We start from the raw sequence: 12,798 nt of genomic DNA on the forward strand, positions 1-12,798 counted from the left end.
AATAAATTCTGCCACCAACACAGTTACACAGGTAAAATTAAATGCCCCAATACATTCCAAATGAGTGAGCTTACTTAATTAATTACTTGTCACATCATATAAATTCAACCTAAAAACTCCATAAAGAATGATTAAAAAATTGACCGTGGTAAATCAATAACTCCCTCCTCTTCTCAATTCGTGAAACGGGAATAATTTTAAAAACAAATAGAGTACTTATTCGGTTCTTTTTTTTATTCTTTACGTATTATGTTTTATTTGTCACATTTTAATCTTTGTGTTTGGATTTTTTTTTAAATATATTTTCACTCAAGTGTCTTTAATGTTCTGTCAAAAATTATTTTAAATAATTATTTTAACCAATAAAATTTATTGGGATTAAATATCTCACACTTTTCTATTGATACATTAAATCTTTTTCACTATCTCAAAGTTAAATTTTGGATAAAAATAAATGAATTTTTACCCACTTTAATTAGTTGCTAAATTGCGTACATCAACAAATCAAAAAACTAAAAAGGGACGAAATCGAGTAGTACTTTTTTGTAGGATTAGTTTTCGTTTTTTTTTTAATCTCTTCCTATCTTATTATCCATAAAAACGAGTTAGAAATTACTGTTACCTGATTTATTTTCCTTATCCAAAAAATGAATTACTCCGTACCTCTTCCTTTTTCAGTTACAAGAGATCTTGCGCGCACAAGGTGTACAATAAATTTATTGTACACCAAGATAACTTTAACCCATTTTTTGTAACTTTAACCTAGTTTTTATTAACTTTTATATTAGTAAAAAAAAGTTGATGGATAAACATTTTAAAGAATTAAATGATTAATTGTATACATTATTAGTGATTTTGAAGAAATAAGTTTTATTAAAAAAAAAAAAAATTATCACTATAAAATAGATAACTTTTACATATATAAGCATAACTTTTAAGTATTTTGAGTTAACTTTTACTACGGTGTACAATAATTATTATACAACCCTTGTAAATAAGAATTTGTGTTTCCGTTAAGTCCACACCGACCCTTCCCAGTAAAGACGAAGACGAGGGAACCATTCCCACATGACTCTGCCCCTTTTCACAACCGTTTTCTCCTTCTTTCTCTTTTTATTCCAAACCTAAAACTAAAAATCTTAATTTCATTAAATAAAATTATACAGTAATTTCCCATAAAAAATAAAATAAAAATAAAATTTCACATTTAATAATGTTCGCCTGTTTTTCTGCACAATTGGCACCTTCCTTTGGCCCTCATTTCTTATATAGACCCCCTTCACCTCCTCCTTGCTTCCCTCACTCCTCCTCTTCTCTTCTACTTCTCTCTCTACACTCTTTCTCTCTCTTAATTTACAATTCATCTCTCTCTACATTCCCTTGGTGGGTTTATCAATTTTTAGTGATAAACCGCACCAACATTGTCTTTGTTACACACAGTATTACACTAATACACCTTAAAAAAAACTGGGAATTTTTTGACCAGAATTTGACGTTATAAATGGCGAAACCCGTTTCAATGGCTACCTTGGTAGTTATGATACTTCTGTGTATTCCAATGGCGTTCGCTGGTCATAACTATGGCGACGCTTTAAGTAAGGGCATTCTGTTTTATGAAGCTCAAAGATCTGGTGTTCTTCCCCATAATCAAAGGGTGAATTGGAGATCTCATTCCGGTCTAAACGACGGCAAAACCAGTGGGGTAAGTAGTTTAATTAATTAATTGTCACTTAATTTAATTTATATGGGGTATAATTTAGTTGCTAAGTAGGAAAATGGTGTTTTGAACAGGTGGATCTGGTAGGAGGATACTATGATGCAGGTGACAATGTGAAATTTGGTCTGCCAATGGCGTTTACAGTAACAATGATGTCATGGAGTGTGATTGAGTATGGAAGACAAATGGGTTCAAATGGTGAGCTTGGCCATGCTCTTGAAGCTATCAAGTGGGGTACTGACTACTTCATTAAGGCCCACCCTGAACCCAATGTTCTTTATGGAGAGGTAATTTCCTTTTTTTTTAATTTTTTTTTGCTTATAATTTTTTATTACATAAACTTGCAATGTCTAATGAATTTTATTGAGGAGTACTTGAGTTTTGACAATTACTTTTTCTTGTTTGGTAAATTTTGTGCAATTTGTACTCCAAATTAAAAAAAAGAAATTGTCCTATAAAGCAGAGTGCTCTGTTTTTACCTCAATTTAGAAGAACCAAACAAAATGCTCAGCAAATTATTCTGTCTATCATCCCAAATATGCTTTTATATAGATTTGGACTTCATTTTTTAACCCCATTTTATAATACACATTAATTAATTTAGAAATTGTTAATTAAATATATGGTAGTATTCGACAAATTATCGAGCTACCATATTCTTGTGGAATTTGATAGTTTTTTATTATACAAAAGTCACAAATTAAAAGGAATTGAGTTTTACCAATGAGTTATTTGCTACTGGTCACATAAATTTCAAGTTATGATTTATATTAGCGTTACAATAAATAAATAAATAAATTGAGTATTAGCGTTACTCTGTATTTGTCAATAGCTTATTGTTTTCTTAATTGGAAGGAGGTATTTTTACAAAAAAGTTAGCTTAAATTTGAAAAGGTGAAACAGAAGTTTGATTTGAATTGGACTACATTGGAAATGGTTTTGAACTTAAATGCTCCACTATTTAAGGCTTTATGAAATTTTAAGTGGAATATTAACAGTTGATTGTATTAATTTTGACTGGATTTAGGTTGGAGATGGTAACACAGACCATTACTGTTGGCAAAGGCCAGAGGACATGACCACCGACCGGTCTGCCTATAAGATTGACCCGAGCCGACCCGGTTCTGATCTTGCCGGAGAAACCGCCGCCGCCATGGCCGCCGCTTCCATCGTCTTTCACCGTTCCAACCCCGCTTACGCTAGTGAACTCCTCACTCACGCTCGTCAGGTCTACTTTCTATCTCCTAACTTTTAACTTTTTCGGATATTAGTCACACGATTATGTGGTTAATGTAAAATTGACCGTCATTTATCCAGTTGGTAAAGTAACGACAATCACTTAATTAAAGTTGGTAGTACAATAAAGAGCTTAGTTCGAAATGGTCCATTGCTATTATAGCAACAAATAATAATGTATGGATATTTTAGGATGATAAAAGTTACTCCGGCTTTGTAATTTAGTGCATCTTCCGTCTCTATTACTCACTCTTTTTCTAAATAATGAAGTAGAGAGTAGTCATGTTTTCCTAATCGGTAATCCCATAAAACGTTTCAGGTTTCTATCAAACGATAAATCTTTTTTACTTTTTTGTAACATGGTATTTTCTTACATACACTTCTTCTCATCCAAAAGAATAATTATTTTTCTCATAGCACATGTAATTTTTAATATCCTTAATTTTTTACTAAATAAGAATACTCAGTAAGTCAGTATCATCTAAAGGAGTAGAAAAGAGTAATATTTAAATGTATCACTTGCTATTTTGGTAGAGTTACATAGTACTGCCTCTGTTTCTAAATATTTTTCCCATTTTTCTTTGACACACTGGTTAATGCACATTTTACACCGTTAATATCTCTAATTATGTATTATTAAAAATTATAAAATTTTAATGAGTTGGGTTAGGCGACATAAAAACTAAAAAGGGTGAGTGGTGTGTGACTGTATGTGGTTCACTTTCAATGGTCGTATTTACATTGATGGCCAAAGGCGGAAGTTATGAGACGGTTAATATGACAGAGCACTTTTCTGTATGTGTGTCAGGCGTAGCGTTGCTTAGCGTGGGCTACTTCTGCAAAAACTTCATTAATTCATTCATTAATTTCCTAACCGCTTGGGCTAACCTTTTTATAAAGTGGTCAACCGAAAAACAGAAAAAGAAGTTATGACAGTAAATTAAATTCAAGGGTAAATCAGTAAATTAAATTCAAGGGTAAATCAGTAAATTAAAACGCTTAATAAACAACTCATACCCCGCATGATTTGTATGAAATGTTTTTCTTGAGTTGAATACATTGGTATTAGTGTTTAATCAACTTTGACTAATCTTACATTCTTACACACCACCTGGTACTAATCTACCCATCTTAGTAACTAATCTTATTTTATAAACTTGTACACTTTTGGGAGTGATACTGAAACCTTATCACCAGCTCCCTATAACTAATAAGGTTTTATTCTTTTCACCTTATTCTTATTACTGGAGTATTAGATCAATCGGAAAATTCAGACTACAAAAAGTAAAAAATAATACTCACAAAAAACATTCAAATTAAATCACACCAGAAATAAAAAAATGAGATCATGTGAAGAGAATGAGTTCTATACAAGAGGTCAACCGTTATATAACAATAATTATATTTATATACGAAATACTTTGTAGTGAAATCTTAGCTTACCCCTAATGGAATTTCAACTTTTAACGTAGAGTGATTTTTTTAATAATTTTTTTACGAAAATCAACAAAATAAGTTTAATTGTAGAGTACTAGGGTTTTAAAAAAGTTACTCGTATGTGAAAATAATTTGAGTTGAAGAAATTTCGGCGGGTATATGGGAGCACTAATTATTTTATTAATTTATATTCGAAAAAGTATAATGAAACTCCTTCAATCACGGTCAGAGAATCTGAGCCGTACATGATTTAGAGGTTGGGTTTGGGACCATAACAGATCTGCACCGTAGGTTCTACGGTGGTCCAAAAATGCCTAAATTAGATCTCCGCCGTCTGTTCTACGATCCGATAAAAGTGCGAAATCATGAAACGGGTCACGTGACATCAACTGTCGGTAGAATATCGTTACAAATTTAGGACAACATACTTTGCCATAATTGCCCTTTTTATCTTTCAATTATTTCATTACATGCCATTGTTTATCCTTTGTTTGAATGTGAATGAATTTGTTGTGCAGTTGTTTGAGTTTGCGGACAAGTACAGGGGCAAATATGACAGCAGTATCACTGTGGCCCAGAAGTACTACCGATCAGTTAGTGGTTATGCGGTATGCTTTTTCTCTCTCCTCCCTAAATATTTAACATCATCATTAAGTGTGGTACTAACCAACATTATTAAGGCTAACACTTGACTAGTTGGCTAATAGATAGAGGGGTAAACCCGACCATTACGGTCGTGAATGTTAGCCATTTAACTTTACCCTTATCGAGCTTTTCTTTTTTCTTAGACCTCGATAAAAAACATATCATATTGAAGTAACATCTATTTCATTGCATTGTTTGGACTTGTTAGTGAGCTTAACTACGTTGCATCTTCATAGCACATCTACAATACCTTAAGACTTAGGGTCTGTCTACGATAAGTCTCAAGTTCTCCCCTTGGATATTTAAAAAACGTTTCATATTTAAAGTAACATCTATTTCATTGCATTGCTTGGTCTTGTTAGCGAGCTTAACTACATTGCAACTTCCTTACACGTCTACAATACTTTAAGACTGAAGGCCTGTGTATGATATGTAAAAGGAGTATATGTTAACTTACAACTGGGCCGGAGGGAGATAATTTTGCTGGGATTATAGTCATTAAACATGCAACATTGTTGTATATGTTATGATTTTAGCCAATAAATAATTGAAATATTGTTTAAATCTACTCAGGATGAGCTCCTCTGGGCTGCAGCATGGATGTACAAGGCAACCAATGACCAATACTACTTGGGCTACCTTGCCAAGAATGCTGACGCTTTGGGTGGAACTGGCTGGGCAATGACTGAATTCGGGTGGGATGTCAAGTATGCCGGTGTTCAAGTCCTGGTTTCCAAGGTAAAATCTCTCATCTAACCGAATGTTACATTTGGTTTGATTCTGTTACCATAAAAGTATTTTCTGAATTATGTTTTCTGATTGATGATGTGCAATTTGTGTGGTTGCAGTTCTTAATGCAAGGCAAAGCAGGACCCTACAAGGCGGTATTCGAGAAGTACCAGGAGAAGGCAGAATATTTCTTGTGTGCATGCCTAGGAAAGGGCAGCAAAAATGTTCAGAAAACACCTGGTGGCCTCATCTTCCGTCAGAGGTGGAACAACTTGCAGTTTGTCACCGGAGCTTCCTTCCTTCTTACAGTTTACTCCGACTACCTTTCCTCTGCTCGCTCGAACATGCAGTGTTCTGCTGGCCGTATTGCCCCTACTGAGCTGTTCTCATTTGCCAAGTCTCAGGTATGATCATATTGTTGTATGAGGGATTTTGATGAGTTTGTTCTGATTTTATGATCATATTTGACTTATTTGTCTAAACTTATATTATTGTTTGAAATAAGTCAAAATAAGTCGAACAGAACAGTGTCTCATGAGATTGCTTTTGATTATGACTGAAACTCCAGGTTGACTACATTCTTGGAGACAACCCAAGAGCAACAAGTTACATGGTGGGATATGGAAGCAACTACCCACAACATGTTCATCACCGAGGTTCATCCATTGTTTCCTACAAAAAGAACCCCTCATTTGTTACCTGCAGGGGAGGATACGCGACTTGGTATGGCATGAAATCAAGTGATCCCAATGTCCTTACTGGTGCTACAGTCGGTGGACCTGATGCTTATGACAACTTTGCTGATGAAAGAGACAATTACGAGCAAACTGAGCCAGCCACCTACAACAATGCTCCTCTTATTGGTGTTCTAGCTCGTTTGACTGGTCACAGCGGTTACAACCAGCTTCTTCCAGGTAAATTCATTGGTTACTTTTTACAATTCTCTGAATCTAATTCAATGGTTACTTTCTAGAACTATCAGAATCTAATTCGGTTGAACAATGAGTAATGTTTAACGATGACTCTGGACTACTTGCAGTTGTAGTACCAAAATTTAAGCCAACTCCGGCACCACGTGCCAGAAGAACTCCTGCACCTAAAGCAAAGCCTTCTCCAGTGCGAAAATACCACCGTACTCCAGCATCACATGCCAAACCAGTTCATGCTCCAGGTACTATTTTGCTTCCCTCAAATGACTCCTAAGAAATAAGTTAGGGTGTGTTATATTCATCTGATTTTCACTTATTTTTCTGAATTTATCTTATCTGAACTTATCAAAACTGTTTTAGTTATAAATTGTATATGATCAACCCTTATCTTTCCTGAATTTATCTTATCTGAACTTGTTTCACCTCTAATCAACTGTTTTTTTTTTTTTTTTTACCATTGCAGCTTCATCATCTGCTCACGTTTCCATCAATCAGAAAGTCACAAATTCGTGGGTTCACCAAGGAAGAACATACTACAGATACTCCACATCAGTGACTAACAAGTCTAACAGAACAATCAAGAACATGAAGCTGTCTATTAACAAGCTTTATGGTCCTGTTTGGGGACTTACAAAGTATGGAAACTCTTACGGATTCCCAGCCTGGATGAGCGCCTTACCATCTGGAAAGAGCCTCCAGTTTGTTTACATTCATGCTTCGACTCCTGCTCGTGTTGCAGTCTCAAGTTACAAACTCTCCTAAGGAAAAATGAAGCTCAGGTTTATTTGTTCATAAACTTGGAGTTGTGGATGTAACAATTGTGCAGCGTATACTAGGAGTCGAGTCAAGTTTTTTTTTTTTATTACTTTTGGAGTTGATAGTTCTATATATCTGAGTGGATGATGATAGGGCTGTAGGAGAAGAAACGCTTTAGAGTAATAAGAGTGTTAAGGTAGGAGGACGAAAGGTGTGAAGAGACGAAATCAAATATGAGTGCTCATCCTCTTTCATCCCCGCCTTCACTGCTTATATATATGTAGAATTTGCAAGAGCGATTGTGAGAAGAGAAGATGGGAAAAAACAGCTTCTCGAGTGATACGGAGTACTTGTTGGGAGTGTTTTTAGTTCCTTTCATGTAGTTCAAGAGAGAGAGAGTGTGTATGCTTCTAAGGTGTGACTTTTTCGTCATTTTTGTGTTTGATGTTGTAAACTCTGCAACATTTCCTTTTCTGATTTGAATGAATATAGATTTCGGCATTTTGTGTAAAAATGGTGTATCATCTTTGTTTGCCCTCTAATTATACTCTTAGAACAAATCCCTTCTTTTTAAGCATTTTTTCAGGCCATATTATGTTCATCAACATGTTATAAAGTTTCACAAGAAATGGCAATCTATGCCAAACTATTTTTAATGCAGGAAGACTGTTTTATGTTAGCCTGCAGGCTGCAGCCTCTGAATCAGGTTCCTTTTTAACTGCTTATGAAGTTATGATGACGCGACTCTCGAGTGTAATGTTTGCAAAGGAGGATGGGTTATGAACTTACTAGTTAATGCACCTACTCCATATTCCACTCCCTCTGTATCGTCTCAAACAGAAAAGAATGGTCTAACTCAAAGTTTAAATTCAACTATTTACCGACCTCACTTTTTTCTCTTACCTTTTCTTAAGTTTTACCTTATGATTTGAGATTCAGCCCGGGGAGTAAATGATTTTGGCACACCAATTGATTTAGCTACACAACTGTATTCACAGGAAGTGTGCCAAAATCAAAAAAATTTGTTTGCTAAAACCAGCTTAATGCATCTACTCCATATTCCACTCCCTTTGTATCGGCTCAGAGTTGAACTTTCACTGAAAAGAATGGCCTACCTCAATGTTTACATTCAACTATTTACCACCCTTTCTCAAGTTTTACCTTCTGATTTGGGACTGATCCTTAGGGGATATGATTTTGGCACGCCAAAACGTTGATTTAGCCATACCACTGTGAGAAACAGTTTTTAGTGCTCTTCTCACAGCGACAGGTTCGAGGTTAGGATATGTGCTAAGGCTCGGAGTGTTACAGTCACTGCGCAGGGCCTGCCTGATTAGTATGTTTCTGTAGCTGTTTGTAGTGACCTGTTCTTTTTGAAGGTTCCTCTCGTGCACAAGACAACCAAGAGCTTCTTACATACAGGCATACAGCAAAGAATCTGGTATGCTATAAAAGAACAAAACTAAAAAATCTAGTATGCTATGAAGAAAAAAACCCAAGTATATATCGATAAAGTGGCAATTTACAACAAGATAAATGAGCCTGGCTGACAAATTTCTGCACCAGAGTCATTCAATCATACATCTTACAAACCGAAAACTATATTGATCAACAGACAATTTCTGCTCATACAGAAATAACTCAATGCAGGAGTTTTATTACTTTATAGTATCTGCTTTCTCAGTATACAACTCTCAGAAAATAGACGAGAAGCCGAAGCCCGTGTCTGATTTCTGTTTGGGGAAAAAACATCCATCCTTTCTATTGTGCATGCTAAAACTACCAAAAGATACAAATTACCCAATCACAAAGAAAATACTGAACCAACTGGGGTTGGCGTGAGTGGTAATTAAAGGCCTCTTGCTCCTTAACCAAGGTCTCGGGTTCAAACCTTAGGTATGGAAAAACCCTCAGCTGGGAGAGAAGCTGCCCATCGAGGTACCATGCAAACTTCCACGAGAAATTAGTCCACTCGCTAAAAGCGGTAGGAGCTCCTCGTAGTAGAACCAAAAGAAAACAAGGAAAATACCGAAACTCTACTATGATACACGTATGCTGGGGACGGGAAATGATTTTGACACTCCCAACGTAGACATTTCATGCTCTCAGTTTTTGTGTAAAGAGTGGATAATGTAAATGTTTGGGAGTGGTGAAATCATTGGCATATGAGTGAATTTCAGAGTATCAGTTCAAGTAGATGAGGTGGCACCATGAGCATGAAGCTGCTCCAATTCAACAACTATGACACTAATGTTATCTTTGCTTCCACGAGCGAGAGCCAACTCCACCAGCATTGCAGCAGAAGCAGCTGCACACTTTCCAATTGTGCCCTCCATTGGAATCCTACTTACTAATTCACCTGAACAGCATTTCCTCACTAAGTCACAGGCCGTCTCATTGGATACCACGTCCCATAATCCGTCACTAGCAATTACCAGGAAGTTTTCTGATATAGCGCGTTTGTGTACTGTCACGTCAGGTGTAGATATCACGTATTGATTAGGATGTTCGTCCCCTGCAACAGCTACAAAAGTTAGTGACTAGTTGTTTCAATTTTGAGGAAAGTGAGTTTTTTAAGTGTATAACATTGACATTACCTCCTGTAGAAGATCCTGCTCTCTCCCTTTCATCTCGCCCCTCTGGCTGCATTCACAAGGAGAAAGACATTGTTTACTGAATCAACACATTTTGACCAAAAAGCTCTAACAAAAATTGGTCAAATGAGAAGTAAAATGAGACGGAGGGATTATGTCATAGACAATAACATAATCAAATGTCAAGGAATAAGTATGTATTGTCAATGACCAGATTTATGTTTGGAGGTGCACTAGGAGAACCTTAACAAGTTAAAGGGCACTTTGAAAGGATTCCATAAACATGTTAGCCATTTAGCTTTACCAGCCTTTTGCTAAGTCTAGCAAAACAGCCAGTTGGAAAGGAGGAGTACTCTGTATATGGTGCAGAACAACCTTGGCACCACACCATAAGTGATCCTAGGATTTCCAGCAAGTAGCAACTCATAAATGATATTGTGAGTGTAGTCATTAACCATTTCCTAGTTGACTACTGTACTACTTTCGATAACCACAAGTGAACCTAGGATTTCTAGCAAGTAGCAACTGATAAAAGTTGCTTTCAATATTCCACATTTATTCTGGTAATGAAGGTGGAGGGATTCGAACCTGAGACTTATTGTACACAGATTTTCAACCTTAACCACTAGGCCAGCTATAAGTATTTATTAGTTGTACAATACTTTGGTATTAATAGTTAAACATATAATGTACTTATGTTATTATTTTCGAACGTAACTCAATATATGTCTAAATGTTGAACTTTGACATTTTAAGCTCGAAAAAACTTGATACTCGGCTTCAGCAAAAATGCGAGTGTTACAAGCACAACACTTAGCTTAGTCTCAACTCAATTCGTTAATAGACTTAACAGCTAACGAGTCCGGATCCTCTAGAGTTGTATCTAAACCATACATTTTAAAATCAATGGCTCATATTAATGAGAAAAAAATAGGGGGATTTTGGAAAGATAATATATGAACCATTGATTTTTCATTCAATGGTTGATATGCTACAACTCTATCTTGTAGAGTTATTTTAGAACTCTAGAGGATCCAAAACCACAGTTAACACCCCTCACAATGAGGTCTATGACGTGGTGAATCTTGTACCACACATTATAAATTCTACCAATATAATGTACTTCATGAAATGAGATAGCAATACATACGTATGTAGTGAAGGGAAACGAGATCTAACCTTACGATCACGTGATAAGGGTAAAGCGGCGCCGTCACTGAACAAAACAACCCTAGAATCTCCACAATTAGCCACCACAATCTCCTCTTTGCCCACCAAAACCACCAATGCCGTCGTCCCCTCCGCCTCCTCAGTAGGTGAATGGCTTCTTAAACCATCCTCCTTTGCTATCTCATCATCCATCTTAGCGAAGCTAGTTGTCATCACACTCTCCCATTGATCCACCCTCCCCGCATCAAGGAGTTGCTCCGCCACGACATGGTGGAGCCGCTCCTTACACCTCTGTACAATCCTATTGCTGCCGTGTCCGTCGTACACGGCGAACAAATCATAGCTCATCAGTTCATCAGGTAGATCCTTTTCCTGATCAGTGGGATGATGGTTTTTGGTGATTTGGACTAGGGACGGGGCAACAGTAACAGCATCCTCCATGGATCGACGGCGGCCAATGACGGAGATGACGCCGTGTGAGATAGTGGTTTTTCCGGTCATGTTTTGCTCCTCTGTGGTTGCCATGCTGGGTACTGGTGCCCCTTCAGTAACACTTCGCTGATCTTCTGCATATAAGTATGGGATTTATATATAAGTTAATTAAACTACTACCCACTTGAGTAGTTGATGCAATGTTGTAATATACTTGTATATAGTTATACATGTCAATGACCGAATGACGGTGGTATGTTGATATAATGATATACTGAAATTCCGAAACCCGGCCAGCCCTCACGGCAAATGAGGATCGGAGTTGAAGAGAATGTTACTATGTTACTAATTCAATTGCTTTTATAGAGTATAGACTTCATATTATTGGCCTTCAACACTTTCTAACTTTCAGCAATTTCATTTGGTATAGTGTGGAGCATTACGTGGAATAATACTTAATGTTGGGATTACAATGACTTCATGACCATGTGTCATATGTAGAGCTGTCAAAATAAGTCAGCGGGTCATCTCGGATTTCGGGTCATGATCAGGTCGGGTCGTGTCAGGTCAATATTCCATCCAGGTTGAGTTTGGGTTTTCGGTCGGGTCGATTTCAGGTCGGGTCATGTCGGATTTTTTCCTATCCCGGGTTCAGTTCGGATCGGGTCACATTTCGATCAGGTTTGATTTCGAGTTCGGATCTTATCGGGTCGGTTTGTAACAGGTAATTTCGGGTTTGGGTCATCGAGTCGGGTTTAAGTCGGTTTGCAACACAGTTATTTTCGGGTTCGGGTCTTGGTTTGGATCGGATAATAATCGGATCAGATAGAATTTAGGTCGGGCCACTCTCAGGGACGGGTCAAACTCGGGTCTAATTATTAACTTATATATTTTAATTATTTTATATTGTTAAAAATATTGTTTAACTTATTTTAGAGTTAAATTTTATATAGACCAAATAGTCGCGTGTTTTTATCAAGTCAATCCATATATAAAGTGAATATGAATTACGAGCCAATGATCGATTTGGTCATCTCAAAATGTGAAAGTGAAAAATATTTACTCCCGCAATTCGAATTTCATGTTTGGAATGAGGTGTAAGGAAGTGGGTCTCGAGCCAATGCGAGTCTCCTGTGTGATAATGTAACCGTTT

The 12,798-nt window shown here is 36.6% G+C and overlaps 2 protein-coding genes across 2 annotated transcripts; one reads left to right on the top strand and one right to left on the bottom strand.

Moving 5' to 3' along the window:
• Nucleotides 1–1,245: 1,245 nt before the first annotated feature.
• LOC110786418 (endoglucanase 6) lies at nucleotides 1,246–7,963 on the top strand. The gene is made up of 9 exons (XM_021990974.2): nucleotides 1,246–1,702; nucleotides 1,792–2,004; nucleotides 2,745–2,945; nucleotides 4,909–4,998; nucleotides 5,609–5,773; nucleotides 5,884–6,168; nucleotides 6,333–6,678; nucleotides 6,804–6,935; nucleotides 7,157–7,963. Exons 1-9 carry the CDS (start codon nucleotides 1,502–1,504, stop codon nucleotides 7,453–7,455), a joined length of 1,932 nt encoding a protein of 643 aa, XP_021846666.1. The 5' UTR covers nucleotides 1,246–1,501; the 3' UTR covers nucleotides 7,456–7,963.
• Nucleotides 7,964–8,931: 968 nt separating this feature from the next.
• LOC110786369 (probable protein phosphatase 2C 8) lies at nucleotides 8,932–11,828 on the bottom strand. The gene is made up of 3 exons (XM_021990914.2): nucleotides 11,223–11,828; nucleotides 10,047–10,092; nucleotides 8,932–9,964 (listed from the first exon to the last, which is right to left on the bottom strand). Exons 1-3 carry the CDS (start codon nucleotides 11,736–11,738, stop codon nucleotides 9,639–9,641), a joined length of 888 nt encoding a protein of 295 aa, XP_021846606.2. The 5' UTR covers nucleotides 11,739–11,828; the 3' UTR covers nucleotides 8,932–9,638.
• Between the last annotated feature and the right edge of the window lie 970 nt (nucleotides 11,829–12,798).

Source organism: Spinacia oleracea, chromosome 6 (assembly GCF_020520425.1).
Source record: "Spinacia oleracea cultivar Varoflay chromosome 6, BTI_SOV_V1, whole genome shotgun sequence".
Taxonomy (NCBI): Eukaryota; Viridiplantae; Streptophyta; class Magnoliopsida; order Caryophyllales; family Amaranthaceae; genus Spinacia; species Spinacia oleracea.

Bases quoted from the DNA above. Each gene is read 5' to 3' on its own strand.
- LOC110786418 (XM_021990974.2), top strand. From the start codon at position 1,502: ATGGCGAAACCCGTTTCAATGGCTACCTTGGTAGTTATGATACTTCTG. The intron at 1,703-1,791 runs GTAAGTAGTTTA...TGTTTTGAACAG, and splicing joins ACGACGGCAAAACCAGTGGG to GTGGATCTGGTAGGAGGATA. The intron at 6,936-7,156 runs GTACTATTTTGC...TTACCATTGCAG, and splicing joins CAAACCAGTTCATGCTCCAG to CTTCATCATCTGCTCACGTT.
- LOC110786369 (XM_021990914.2), bottom strand. From the start codon at position 11,738: ATGGCAACCACAGAGGAGCAAAACATGACCGGAAAAACCACTATCTCA. The intron at 10,093-11,222 runs GTTAGATCTCGT...TTGTGAATGCAG, and splicing joins CCTTATCACGTGATCGTAAG to CCAGAGGGGCGAGATGAAAG. The intron at 9,965-10,046 runs GTAATGTCAATG...TAGCTGTTGCAG, and splicing joins AGCAGGATCTTCTACAGGAG to GGGACGAACATCCTAATCAA.